We start from the raw sequence: 14210 nt of genomic DNA, 5'->3' as shown, positions 1-14210 counted from the left end.
AAGGTTCCTCCATGTCTTTTCGTGACTTGATAGCTCATTTCTTTTAGTGCTAAATAATATTCCATTGTCTGAATATACTACTACTGAAGGACATCTTAGTTGCTTCCAAGTTTTGAAAATTATGAATAAACCTACTGTAGACATCCATGTGAAGATTTCTGTGTGGACATGTTTTCAACTAATTTTATGTAAATACTAAGGAGCACAATTGCTGGATCATGTGGTAAGAGTATGTTTAGTTTCCTAAGAAACTGCCAAACTGTCTTCCAGTGGCTATCATTTTGCATCCCTATCAGCAATGAATAAGAGCTTCTGTTGCCCTGTATTCTTGTCAGCATTTATTGTTGTCAGCATTTTGGATTTTGGCCATTCTAATAGGGTGTAATGGTATCTTGTTTTAATTTACAATTCCCTGATGATATATGGTGTTGGACATCTTTTCACATGCTTTTATCTGTTTATTTTCCTTGGTGAGTTGTCTGTTCAGATCTTTTGCCCATTGTTTACTTAGGTTGTTTCTTTTCTTATTTTTGAGTCTAAAACTTTTTTTTTTTTTTTTTTGAGACAAAGTCTCCCTCTTGTCCCCCAGGCTGGAGTGTGATATCCCGTTCTCAGCTCACTGCAACCTCCACCTCCTGGGTTCAAGCGATTCTCCTGCCTCAGCCCCCCCGAGTAGCTGGGATTAGAGGCACCTGTCACCACACCCGGCTAATTTTTGTGTGTTTTAGTAGAGATGAGGTTTCACCAGGTTGGCCAGGCTGGTCTAGAACTCCTGACCTCAGGTGATCCACCTGCCTCAGCCTTCCAAAGTGCTGGGATTATAGGTATGAGCCACTGTGCCTGGCCTAAACCTCTTTAAATACCAAAAAGATCCCACTGATCTGCCTCATCTATGTCTTATTACACCTTCGACCATTGTTTTTTAGGTTTCTACTATGCTACTCTTTCATGTCCTTGAATGTGCCTTCCTCATGGCCGTATTGTCTGCTTGCACTATTCATTCCATGTGCTCCCTTTTATATAAGTAATACTTGACATCCTTTAGAGTTTTACTAAAACATGACTTCCTCGGGGGAGTTTTCTTCACACCAGAAGGTCTCTCTTACATACTCTTGGAGGCACACATGATCCTGGTCACAGGTCAATCATGTTTAACATCTGTTTTTCACAGAATAGAAGCTCCATGAGGATAGGAATCATATTTGTTCCCACTGTTGTGTGCTCAGTGTTCAGATTGTGTCTGGCACATGCTAAATGTTCGATACATATTTGTTAAATGAACATTTAAGTACTGATGGGAAGAATTTACACAGCCCCCTTCTCTACCTATAGAAAATGCAAATTTGAAGAAACTAGCTAGACAATCTATCTGCACAACTTGATATCCTTTGGTAAGTCTCAGGTCAACCTGTCACCTCTTAGATACTGTGTAGTATTTACCATTACTTAATAAGCCAGGGGAATAATATGAGTATTCTAGAGAAGACTATTTTGTTTGATCTTTGATGAAAACACCAGTTTATATATGTTAATCGTGAACCAAAAGTTTTGCTTTAGAAATAACTAGTAGCCTAGTTAGTTAATTCAGCCTCATTAGTTAATTCAACCTTTTGTCATACCAGTTGCAGAAATTTATAATCTCATCTTTTCTTGAAGAATGGTGATAACATTTATGATTCTGAACTGTTTTCCAGCCATCGATCATGATAGGACTACCTATGTGCAGTGGCCTAAAACAATTTAATATTTTACATGATGAGATATGAAGGGGCAAACACTAAGAGCTGTATTCTGCTGCATAACAAACATATAAAACACTAATTTCACATTTTTCTTGCTTTAGAAATGTACTGACCATTAATCGTTGTTCTCAAAATGCCAAATATACTTTGTCTTAGTCTAAAAATATTGAAAGCTAAGCACAAGCTAGGCATGGAGTTACTCATTGAGAGTTAAGAAAACAATTAACTATGCTGAAGAAAAAGAGATAGGTTTTGAGCAAAATTTTATCATCTTTTTTCTAGCTGTCACTCTACATATTGGAAATGATGAAATGTATGAAAAGGACTCTAATGTTATATTGACTCATTCATAAAAGTGTGTATAGAATGCATAACTGGGAAACCCTGTTTGCAGAGCCCAGAGTCATGAAGAATAGAACTCAGGAAACACATTTAAGAAAACAGTGAGAACGTATAGAAAGACCTCTATGATGGCTTCTGCATTATTCAGATTACTCAAAGAAAAGATGTCAGCAATGCAAGTTAAAATAGGTATTTTATTGAGAAATTTGCTTTGTCAGTAAGAAAGTAACAAATATTTTCATTTAATAAAATTAGCATATTTTAATTCTAAAAATGTCCCTTAAAAGCCTATATTATCTGAAACTGCAGATCATTCTGATCCAGGGTTTTCTTTTAGTGTCTCCCATGGAAAAAGAAGTAGCAGATTCCATTCATGCAAATAACAGAAGATAAGTAGTATGACTTGTTCACAAACAAATTTTCCACTCGAGTTTCAGTTGTCTGCATGCATGTGAATTAACATCTTTATTACTGTAACTAGAAAAATCTCCTGGTAACAGCAGTGGGGCCTTAGGCTTACCCCTGAGCATTCAGAGTCATAATATGGTCATATTAAAAAAGGGAGGTTCTGCAGCAAGACAGTTCAGCTTAAAAACATCCCCATTCTCTGATCACAACTTAAAATTGGTACAGGTTAATAGTACACTAAAGTATAATTTATTTGTTATTAATAAATATACTAGGCTTCCATGCAGTTTTTTGTTTTTTGTTCTTTTTTTCTTTGAGATGGAGTCTCACTCTGTCGCCCAGGCTGGAGTCGGCTCACTGCAAGCTCCGCCTGCTGGGTTCACGCCATTCTCCTGCCTCAGCCTCCCAAGTAGCTGGAACTATAGGCACCCGCCACGATGCCTGGCTAATGTTTTGTATTTTTAGTAGAGACGGGATTTCACCATGTTAACCAGGATGGGCTCGATCTCCTGACCTCATGATCCACCAGCCTCGACCTCCCAAAGTGCTGGGATTACAGGCATGAGCCACCGCGCCTGGCCCCCATGCAGGTTTTTAAAAAATTGTTTGTTTCATTAAAAGGACAATGACTCTAACCCTATAAATTATTTTATAAATAACTTTTACATATGAGACACTACAAGTATAATTAAATAAATATCTGAAACATGTTTAAAATAAGTTAAACCAGTACTGACATCTAATAATTAAGATGCTCAACAGACATCTAAATAGATCTCTTTAATTTACTGAAGATAAAGTTTATCTGAAGATGCTATGGTCTAAATGTCTGTGTCCTCCCATAATTCATATGTTGAAACCTAATCCTCAATCATGTTTAACATCTCTTTTTCACAGGAGAATAGAAGCTCCATGGGGATAGGAATCATATTTGTTCCCACTGTTGTATGCTCAGTGTTCAGATTGTGTCTGGAACATGCTAGATGTTCAATAAATATTTGTTAAATGAACATTCAAGTACTGATGGGAAGAATTTACACAGCCCCCCTTCTCTGCCTGTAGAAATGTAAAGTTGAAGACACATCCTCAATGTGTTAGTATTAGGGGGTAGGGCCTTTGAGAGGTTATTAGCTCATGAGGGTGGAGCCCTATTGAGTGGAATTAATGCCCTTATAAGGGGCTGATGAGACCAGTTCTTCCTATCTACTATGTGGGGACACAGCAAGAAGGTACCATCTATGAGCCAGAAATTTGGCACTTAACAGACACCAGATATGTTGGTGCCTTAATCTTGGACTTCACAACTTCCAAAACTGTGAGAAATAAGTTTCTGTTGTTTATAAGCTATCCAGTTTATGATATTTTGTTATAGTAGCTGAAATAATAGACTGAGAAGGCAACATTTAGTGATTTTAAAAATTATATATTTTATACATGGACACTTTAAAAGACTAAATTCTAAATGTAATCTTTAGAATTTTTTTTTTTTTTTTTGGAGACAGAGTCTCACTCTGTCACCCAGGCTAGAGTGCAGTGGCACAAGCTCAGCTCACTGCAACCCCTACCTCCTGGTTTCAAGCAATTCTCCTGCCTCAGCCTCCCAAGTAGCTGGGATTACAGGCGCCCGCCACCACACCTGGCTAATTTTGTTTGTTTGTTTTTAGTAGAGATGGGATTTCACCAGGTTGGCCAGGCTGGTCTCGAACTCCTGGGCTAAGCAATTCACCTGCCTCGGCCTCCCAAAGTGATGGGATTACAGGTGTGAGCCACCACCATGCCCAGCCTAGGTTTAGAATTTTTAAATATTGGCTTGAACTATATAGTTTTTATTTTTTTTAACTGCAGGGAATAAAGTAAAAGGGTTATCCTGCATTATGATGCTTTGTTCAAATACAGAAATGATACATTATATGGCAGTAATTTTTTTCAAGTTCAAATTAATCTGCTCAAATTAGTATTTGTAGCATAAAAGTTAAAGATCAGATTGTACTTCTGCAGAAGGACTGTGGAGATAATAATACATATGGAGGTTTTTATTCCTTTCCTTAATGGCATAGATTAGTAATTTGGGTAGAAAAGAAAAGACAAACTTAAAAAAAATAGTGCCTCTAGGTTTTTTTGCTTGTTTTTTTTTTTTTGAGACTGAGTCTCTCTCTGTCACCCAGGCTGAAGTGCAGTGATGTGATCTTGGCTTACTGCAACCTCCACCTCCCAGGCTCAAGGGGTACTCCCACCTCAGTCTCCCAAGTAGCTGGGACTACAGGCATGCGCTACCACACCCTGCTATTCTTCTTTTTTTTTTTTCTTCCCTTTTTTTTTTTAGTAGAGACCGGGTTTCACCGTGTTGCTCAGGCTGGTCTCAAACTCCTGACCTCAAGCTATCTGCCTGCCTCAGCCTCCCAAAGTGCTGAGATTACAGGCGTGAGTCACTATGCCTGGACCTCTAGGTTTTAAATGAGTACTATTTGTCAAGAAAATGGAAAAAAGAAAAATAACCTCTTATTAGAATCATTAAAATTCTTTTTCAAGAGGTGCTATCAAAAACTGTAAAGCTGTCATAATTTAAGGTCTATTTCCTGCCAGCAATATACTTGCCAAATTTGATAATTTAAAGGAACAGTTAAATAGGATGTTAATTTTGAAATTATAGTAAACAGTTGCAGAAAGCAATGACTATATAATGTTGGCATATTCATGTTATTTATAGTACAGCTGACCCTCCATATGCACAGGTTCCACATCCACAGATTCAGTCAACTGCAGATAAAAAATGTAATTAGGCTTACAATGGTTGCATCTGTAGTAAACATGTACAGACTGTTTTTCTTGTTGTTTTTCCCTGAACAATACAGTATAACAACTATTTACATAGCATTTACATTGTATTAGGCATCATAAGTATCTAAAGATGATTAAAGTATATGGGAGAATGTGCATAGGTTATATGCAAATACTACACCATTTTATTTATTTATTATTATTAATTTATTTTGAGACAGAGTCCCACTCTGTTGCTCAGGCTGGAGTGCAGTGGCATGATCTTGGCTCACAGCAACCTCTGCCTCCCAGATTCAAGCAATTCTCCTGCCTCAGCCTCCTAAGTAGCTGATTACAGGCACCTGCCACCACGCCCAACTAATTTTTTGTATTTTTCAGGAGAGAGGGGTTTTGCCATGTTGGCCAGGCTGGTCTTGAACTACTGACCTCAGGTGATCCACCTGCCTTGGCCTCCCAAAGTACTGGGATTACAGGCATGAGTCACCACGCCCGGCCTACACCATTTTATATAAGGGACTTGAGTATCCTCAGATTTTGGGATCTTCAGGAGTCCTGGAACCACTCTCCTTGGATACCGAAGGATGACTATATTATATTTATTATCAGAACTTTAATTTGGTTTTCTCTTTTTCCTAAGTCAGCTTCCTATGTGTTTTACATACATGTAAAATCACAGACGCTGAGCATGTGGTGGGAACACATCTTGTCACATTTTACAGAAGAGACAACTGAGGCTCACAGAGATTGCCTCTGTTAACTTGCCCAAGGTCACCCAGCTAAAAACTAATGAATATGGGGCTAGAATATGATTCCATATAGGGTTCTCCCCTTCATAATTTAGGTCTTAGGGGAATGTGAGGGTGAGGACAAATGCTTGATTTCTTTATATCTTTCCTGTTGGAGAGTGTTTGCATTAATAGCAGGAGGACTCTGTTCAGGACTTCTTTGAAGAAATCTGTAAAACAAGTACTCATCCCGGAATTCATACTCGTTGGTAATATGTTGGATGACTCCCCCTTGTACCAGCCTGTCTCCGTATATCACAGCTTCACCACGGTCGGAGGCAAGGCCAACTTCAATTAGCCAGTTCACCAGGTCACAGCCACAGAAAGTTCCAGCAGAAGTTGTTGCACCACACCTGTGTCAAAGGAATGATTCACCCATATGTTCTGTAAATCTGGTATCAGCACTGCATGATAGAGGACAAGCAAGAAAAAATAGAAGGAAACAAGGAAAGACAGCGTGATAGTTAAAAGCATGGCGGGAAGGAAACTATTCTGAATAGAAAGGGTTTGTTAACTCTCCTGAACCTAGAAAGACCCACTGGAGAAAAAGAAAATATGCCAGTAATGCTTGTGAAAACAGAAATGCTTAAACAATAGCAAAAGAAGTCATGGATAATATAAATGCACTTACAAAGAAATACTCTTTTTATAGTAGCCTGTTATCAGATCTGTCCTGTAATAGCTGAATATGATATATTTTATAATTTATACTTTTAGTTATACTAAGTAATTTGTTTCAGGAACACTACATATTTTTCACAAGCTCTTAAGAAGTGATTATTTTCACTAAACTATTCAAATCAAACTTTATTTTTAGCTCCATATACATCATGTATACATATGCACTGCATACATCATAGTGCCCCACAAGTAGCCTTTCTTCTTGCCCTCAGCAGGCAAGACAATCCTACTGGTATGTTTGTCAGAAATGTGCTTCAATAGGAAGCAAGGAAAGAATAAGTGAGATCTAACTAGCTACAAATCTAAGATTTAAAAAATGTGCTTTGTGAATCTACTTCTTGAGTATTTAAAAATCTGTCTTCCTGATGCAAATATGGGATGTCTTCAGTATGTACAGATAAACAAAGGATAGAGAGATACAGGGAAAAAATCCAATTACACGAGAGCTGTACATTTCACACAAATGCACCATAGTTAGACAACATGAATCTGTCCACAAGCATCATTCAGGCTACAAAACCTAAAGTGCTTGACATGGGAAATGGTGGATGAAGATCAATGTGAAGGGAGAAATAGGTGACAAATTTAAAAACATTTCACCATAAATGAATATTCATTAGAGTTTATATAAGAATTAGAAAAAAAGGTTAATACTCATGAAAAGTTTTCTCAAATACATAAAATTACATTATTTTAACATCAGTATTTCATTTAGAGATAAGTTATCTTAATTTAGGCCTTGCAACTAGAAATACCACATACAACAAAAACCTGGATATTATACTGTTAGCCTTCTTTTTGCTTGTAGATGTTTTATGTATCGCCTAATACCTTTTTTTCTTTTCTTTTCTTTTTTTTTGAGACCAAGTTTCACTCTTGTTGCCGAGGTTGGAGTGCAATGGCGCAATGTCAGCTCACCGCAACCTCCGTCTCCCGGGTTCAAGTGATTCTCTTGCCTCAGCCTCCCGAGTAGATGGGCTTACAGGCATGTGCCACCACGCCTGGCTAATTTTGTCTTTTTAGTAGAGACAGGGTTTCTCTATGTTGGTCAGGCTGGTCTCGAACTCCTGACCTCAGGTGATCTGCCCGCCTCAGCCTCCCAAAGTGCTGCGATTACAGGCGTGAGCCACCATGCCCGGCCTATAGTCTAATACCTTCTATTCCAGACACCAACAGAATATTTATTTCCTGATGACTGTGATGAGGCAGCTATAATAACAGCCCATGGCTGGGTGTGGTGGCTCACGCCTGTAATCCCAGCACTTTTTTTGGGAGGCCGAGGTGGGCAGATCACTTGAGCTCAGGAGTTTGAGACCAGCCTAGCCAACATGGCAAAACTCCATCTCTACTAAAAATACACAAAAAATTAGCTGGGTATGGTGGCGCACACCTGTAGTTCCAGCTTCTCAGAAGGCTGATGTGTGAGAATCACCTGAGCCCAGGAGACTGGGGCTGCAGTGAACTGAGATTGCGCCACTGCACTCCAGCCTGGGCAACAAGAGTGAAACTTCATCTCAAAAAACAAACAAAAACCAGCCCATGGAGCTGTGCAAAGTCGCAGAGAATGTGACACTGTAGAACCTGGAAAGGGGCAGGGAACAGGCTGGCACGCTCCCAGCTGGTGTCCATCCAACCAAATGGGACTGAGGCAGACTGGAAGCCCTGCAAATTGCAAAAGCTATGCTTCCTTCCCAAGAGTTGGCAATCACACTGGGCCTCAAAGAGCTAACATGGAGTTCTCTTTTTTAATTTTAAAAAAGCAGGGTTTTTTTTTTTTTTTTTTTTGGTGGGTTTTGTTTGTTTGTTTTGAGATAGTCTTGCTCTGTTGCCCAGGCCAGAGTGCAGTGGTGTGATCTCGGTTCACTGCAACCTCCACCTCCCAGGTTCAAGCGATTCTTGTGCTGCAGCCTCCTGAGTAGCTGGGATTACAGGCGCACGCCACCACGCCCAGCTAGTTTCTGTATTTTTAGTAGAGACGGGGTTTCACCATGTTGGCCAGGCTGGTCTTGAACTCCTGACCTCAGGTGATCCTCCCACCTTGGCCTCCCAAAGTGCTGGGATTACAGGCATAAGCCAGTGCACCTGGCCCTAAAAAGCAGTTTTAAATTGTTGAAACTATTCATAGATGGCACTTTGAAATAATTGTGCTCAAAAGGGTGAAAAACTAACTTTTCTTCATAGTTTACCATTGCCAGAAAGTGGGCTATGCCCATCACAGACATTCTGTCATCTAATTCAACAATCTCAAGAATTAGATTATTTTAAAGAAGAGGAAAACTAAAATTTAGAGAATTGAACTTGCCCAGTGTCACACAGCCAACAAGCAGCAGTTCAGGAGCTGAGTTCTAGTATTAGTCCACATCCACGGCGGCCCCTTTTCCACTCTCTGTACCAGGCTACCTTCTGATTATAATTATATATATGTTAAATATAGTGGCATAATAAATGTAAATAAATTATCCTCCATACAAATTTTCATACATTCCATATTTTCAGTTATAGACATAAAAGTATTTGGTTCTTTATATTTTGTTTTGTTTTCCCTTTTATGACAACCAGAAATACTGGTAGTATAGTATTTATTCAAAGTTCATAATTTCCTGCTGTATACTTCATTTATAAAAAAAATTTTTTTCCTCATCCAAAATTAAAAGAGAATCTGCTATATACTTCGTACCTTAAGGATTCGAATAATAAATATTATGTCACAGACTAAAGGTTAGAACTTGAAGCGAAACATAAGCAACAAAATTAAGAGGCAGAAATTTCATTTCATTTTCTTGACAAATGCATTTGTCAAGAAATGCTGAGGTGGGAATATAATATCACTTCTAAATCCAATGTATCTCAAAGTTTTGTGAGAGACACTACTGGCCAACTTGAAATGAGGGTTAATATTCTATGACATTTTGGTTCATTCTAAACTAAAGTGTTCACATTTTATATGGCAATCAGAAGTTATATGACATTTTTAAAATCAACATAGGCCTTGGTACGGTGGCTCACGCCTGTAAATCCCAGCACTTTGTGTGTCCCGACGGCAGGTTGATCACGTGTGTCAGGGATCAAGCACGATCCTGCTCACGGTGTTAATCCCATCTCTATTAAAATACAAAAAATTAGCCGGAGCGTTTTGGTGGTGGCGCGCTTGTAGTCTTAGGCTACTCAGCGTGTGAGGGCAGGGAAATGTGTGTGCAACCCGGGAGGCCAGGAGTTTGCAGCTGGCAGCCGAGATCACGGGCCCACTGTCTTGTTGTCCTGGGGGCTGATAGGATGAGACTCGGAGGTCTCAAAAAAAAAAAAAAAAAAAAAAAGAAATCAACGTAATATGACTCTTTTATATGCCATTTCTGAAACTATAAACTGACCCATAATTCCTTTAACTTTTACATGCATATGTAAAAATAATCATGTAATCAGTCACGACCACCTCATTTAGCCCATTACAATCCAAAATTAATCATTTAAAATATAATTGTCTAGAACTGTACTGGCAGTTTGCTTACCTTCTTTCTTTGACAATGTTTCGGATACAGAGATCACGGTGATAATGGATAAATTGTTGACAGGTCATTTTTATTTCCTCTGAAACAGGAGAATCCCTGTTTTCTGCTGTTTCTTTATTGTTCCATAGGAATTCAAGTCTGAAAATCAAATTTAAGGCCATTTTTAAGTAAAGAAAAGCACTGAGAGAGAACTCTTCCTGCTTTATCACTCCATCAAAATGGCTGTTCCAAAGCTGTCGATCACCAAAGCTGTCATCTACAATACCCAGACATCTTTAGTCTCAGAAGCAAAAACATTCTACATTCCAGACATCCTTAGTCTCAGAAGCAAAAATTCTACATTCAGTTTCCTATTCAGAGCATACTGGGGTGGAAGACTTAATCATTTTATAAACTCTCCAGACATGTTTGACCCATTTCAGGTTCTACTAATAAATGTTCCTTACTCTACATTCTACTGTTTTGAAATGCAAAGATAAATTAGAGATCAAATATTTTGTTTAATCACTTTTCTATTTTAGTACCACAGAGACAAACAGCAGAGTACTCCAAAAACAGTTTTGTTTCAGCCAGTCTAGACAATAGAATTATTGATTGTTTTACCCAATCAGCATTATGAAGCTGATAACTAAGTTCAATGACTTTCCAATTATGCTTTTCTTCTTTCATGAAATGATTATGAACCTAGCAACTACATCTTGATGATAATGATAAAGACGAAGAAGAAAGAACCATTACAATTTACTGGGTACTTTTCATAGATGTGGTAGGATTCATTTCTTTAGCACTCCCAGTTTCCATAAATTTCGACTTTGAAAACACAAGAAGAAGTACAAAGATTTGCCCCCACCTCTTCCTCCTACTCCCATGTTGGAGTATTACTACTTGTTATTTCTCATAAAGAAATCCCTGATCTTAATTCAAAGAAACCCTTCAATAAGCTGATAAAAAACCAACAATTTAGAAAGAAAACTTGAGTTTTCTGTAAGCTGTCAGTTTGATAAAAAGAGAAATTGTGTTGTCAAAGGAGACAGACAATCAAATATAGACCATGGGGGTACACCACCTACTACTTCCATTTCCAAAGACATTTTCAAGTTTCTTTTAACTTTATGTAGTTAATGGCATAGACAGAAATCAATGTCCATCAATTCTTGTTAAAGTGCAAATCAATGCCAGATTTATAATAGTTCCTCTAATTTTTTTTGCAATTGTTTATTTTTTTAGCAGTTACTAAAAGTTTAAAAACATCAGTATCTTAATGTGTGTGTGTGTGTGTGAGAGAGAGAGAGAGAGAGAGACAGGGTCTTGCTCTGTCACCCAGGCTGGAGTGCAGTGGCACAATCTTGGCTCACTGCAACCTCTGCCTTCCAGGTTCAAGCCATCCTCCTGCCTCAACCTCCTGAGCAGCTGGGACTACAGAAGCATGCCACCACACCTGGCTAATTTTTTTTTTTTTTTTTTTTTTTGTAGAGACTAGGTTTCACCATGTTGCCCAGGCTGGTCTCAAACTCCTGAGTTCAAGCAGTCTGCCCACTCTGACCTCCCAAAGTACTGGGATTACAGGCAGCCACCATGCATGGCCCCATATCAGTATCTTAATATAATGGCTTTGTCATCACATTTACAGATACAGATTTATTTCAAAACTTAATTTACCTTCTTTTGAAAGGTAGGATGATTAAATGTTTATCTAATCCAAAGATTCCAAAGGAAATAAATCCCTGGGGAAGAAAACAAAGTTATTTTTTTCAGAATTCAACAATAACATTTTAAAACAGAGAAGTTAAGGAAGTCAACAAATTTAGTGTTTGAGGAGGCAAACCTATAGTGACGAGAGCAACATTTTAAGTGAAACACACAAAGCAGGCCCTTCAAAGGCAGGTGTGATGCTTTGCTGCCTTTTCCCCATCATTCTATCCTACTCATTATGAGGGGTGATACAAACCAGGGCTGAGCAGCCGCATTTACATGATAGTAAAATGAAAACATTTGAGGGCATATATGTCTTTGTTTCCCCTTTATAAAAAGAAAATATTTCCCACTGTGCATAAGTATTTATTATTTTTCCATGACCTCACAAATTGTATAATTAACAAGTGTTGCAGTATCTAATAATAATGCAATAATTGAACAGAATTTATGTAAAGTGAAACTGGCTAGTGGTTAGGGGAAGAGTTTGAAGGATTTGTGAGTGACAAGGCAAACGCCTAGCACCAGGTATCAGCCACAGGTTAGGACAAGTTAAGGCTCTTTTTGAGAGGCAGGGAGTTGGGAGCTGCCATTTGTGGCACACTGGGATAAGGATCTGAGTGCAAGTTGGTGGAAGTAGAATGGAGAACGCAGAAGGACGCACATTTCTTCATCCCCCATACTATAACCAGCCAGAAGGGAATGATCTTACCACACCACCTCCCCAAGAGGAAAATGGGATGGGAATGGGGTTTGCGTCTGTCTTGCTCCATTGAACCACTTCAGCCTTAAGCTGTGGGGCAGGATTTTAAATGCAACATTCCTGGCATTAGCTGCTGTTGATGACACAGCCCTATGGGATGAAACTCATCCCAGTCCCAGTTCTGGATAGCTCAGCTTAGAACGGGCTTCCTGAATGCAAAATGCTAAGTCAGAACATGATTTTTCAACTCAGTATTTTATAGATCTTAGACAGAAAATCAGATCTTAAACAGTATCACAAAGTGAGATATCAAGTAGGATGCTCATGTCTGTCTGTAATAAATGGATAAAGGTCATTTGTCTCTGTGGGCATAGCCATTTTTGCTCCCATCACAGTGGCCAAACTGTAAATATTGTAAGAAATTAGGAAAAACTTACAGCGGCATATATTGACAAATGTTAACTAATTCATATGGCAAATTATTTTAGATTTAATAGGCAAACTCAGTGATTTCAAATGAGTGTGTTTTTTTTGTTTTTTTGACCTGATACTCAATCTGTGGACTAATATTCTCTAATGAAAAAGTTAAGGGCTGGGCGCAGTGGCTCATGCCTGTAATCCCAGCACTTCGGGAGGCCAAGGCAGATGGATCACTTGAGGTCAGGAGTTCAAGACCAGCCTGGCCAACATGGTGAAACCCCGTCTCTACAAAAAATAAAAAAATTAGCCAGGTATGGAAGCAGGTGCCTGTAGTCCTAGATACTCAGGAGGCTGAGGCAGGAGAACCACCTGAACCCAGGAGGTGGAGGTTACAGTGAGCTGAGATAGCGCCACTGCACTCCAGCCTGGGTGACAGAACGAGACTCAGTCTCAATTAAAAAAAAAAAAAGTAAAAAAAAAAAAAAAGTAAGGAGTTAAAGGTGAGAATTTGAAATTTGCACATAAAAATATTTTCCCAATATGTAAGATATAACTTATCCTTAAGTATCCATTTTGATAATGACATAAACATACACAATAGCACCTATCATATTACTTGTTTATGGAATTTTTGTTTCCTAATTCATAAACTGGGGGTGACAATATTACTTTTCAGGTGTTGTCATGATGTTTAAATGAGATAATGAATGTAAAATGCTTAACGATGGTTGGCACATAGTAGGCTATCAAGGAATGGTAACTGCTATCCCTAGTCAAAATTTATTTATACACCACATGATTCTTCTTTTTAAGATTTAAGTATCTATTGTTCAAGAAACATCAAAATGTAAATGAAATGATGTCCATTAAGGAGATGGCCAGGAGCGGTGGCTCATGCCTGTAATCCCAGCACTTTGGGAGGCTGAGGTGGTTGGATCACCTGAGGTTGGGAGTTCAAGACTAGCCTGACCAACTGGAGAAACCCCGTCTCTACTAAAAATACAAAATTAGCCAGGTGTGGTGGTGCATGCCTGTAATCCCAGCTACTTGGGAGGCTGAGGCAGGTGAATCACTTGAACTGGGGAGGCAGAGGTTTTGGTGAGCTGAGATTGCACCATTGCAACAAGGGCAAAGCTCTGTCTCAAAAAAAAAA

At 38.7% G+C, this 14210-nt stretch overlaps 1 protein-coding gene across 1 annotated transcript in view; it reads right to left on the bottom strand.

Annotated features, from left to right (window-relative positions):
• Positions 1-2258: 2258 nt before the first annotated feature.
• Positions 2259-14210, bottom strand: part of GPR155 (G protein-coupled receptor 155) — a 51494-nt gene continuing 39542 nt past the window's right edge. The window contains exons 14-16 of the mRNA XM_017856963.1: positions 11902-11966; positions 10243-10380; positions 2259-6408 (exon numbers count right to left, since the gene is read on the bottom strand). Of these exons, the coding sequence (XP_017712452.1) occupies positions 6108-6408; positions 10243-10380; positions 11902-11966 (504 nt within the window). The 3' untranslated portion in view covers positions 2259-6107. The remainder of the gene's footprint in view (positions 6409-10242; positions 10381-11901; positions 11967-14210) is intronic.

This window comes from Rhinopithecus bieti, unplaced genomic scaffold (genome assembly GCF_001698545.2).
Source record: "Rhinopithecus bieti isolate Rb0 unplaced genomic scaffold, ASM169854v2 scaffold_43749, whole genome shotgun sequence".
NCBI classification, from domain to species: Eukaryota; Metazoa; Chordata; class Mammalia; order Primates; family Cercopithecidae; genus Rhinopithecus; species Rhinopithecus bieti.
This window is presented reverse-complemented; position numbering and strand designations above follow the sequence as displayed.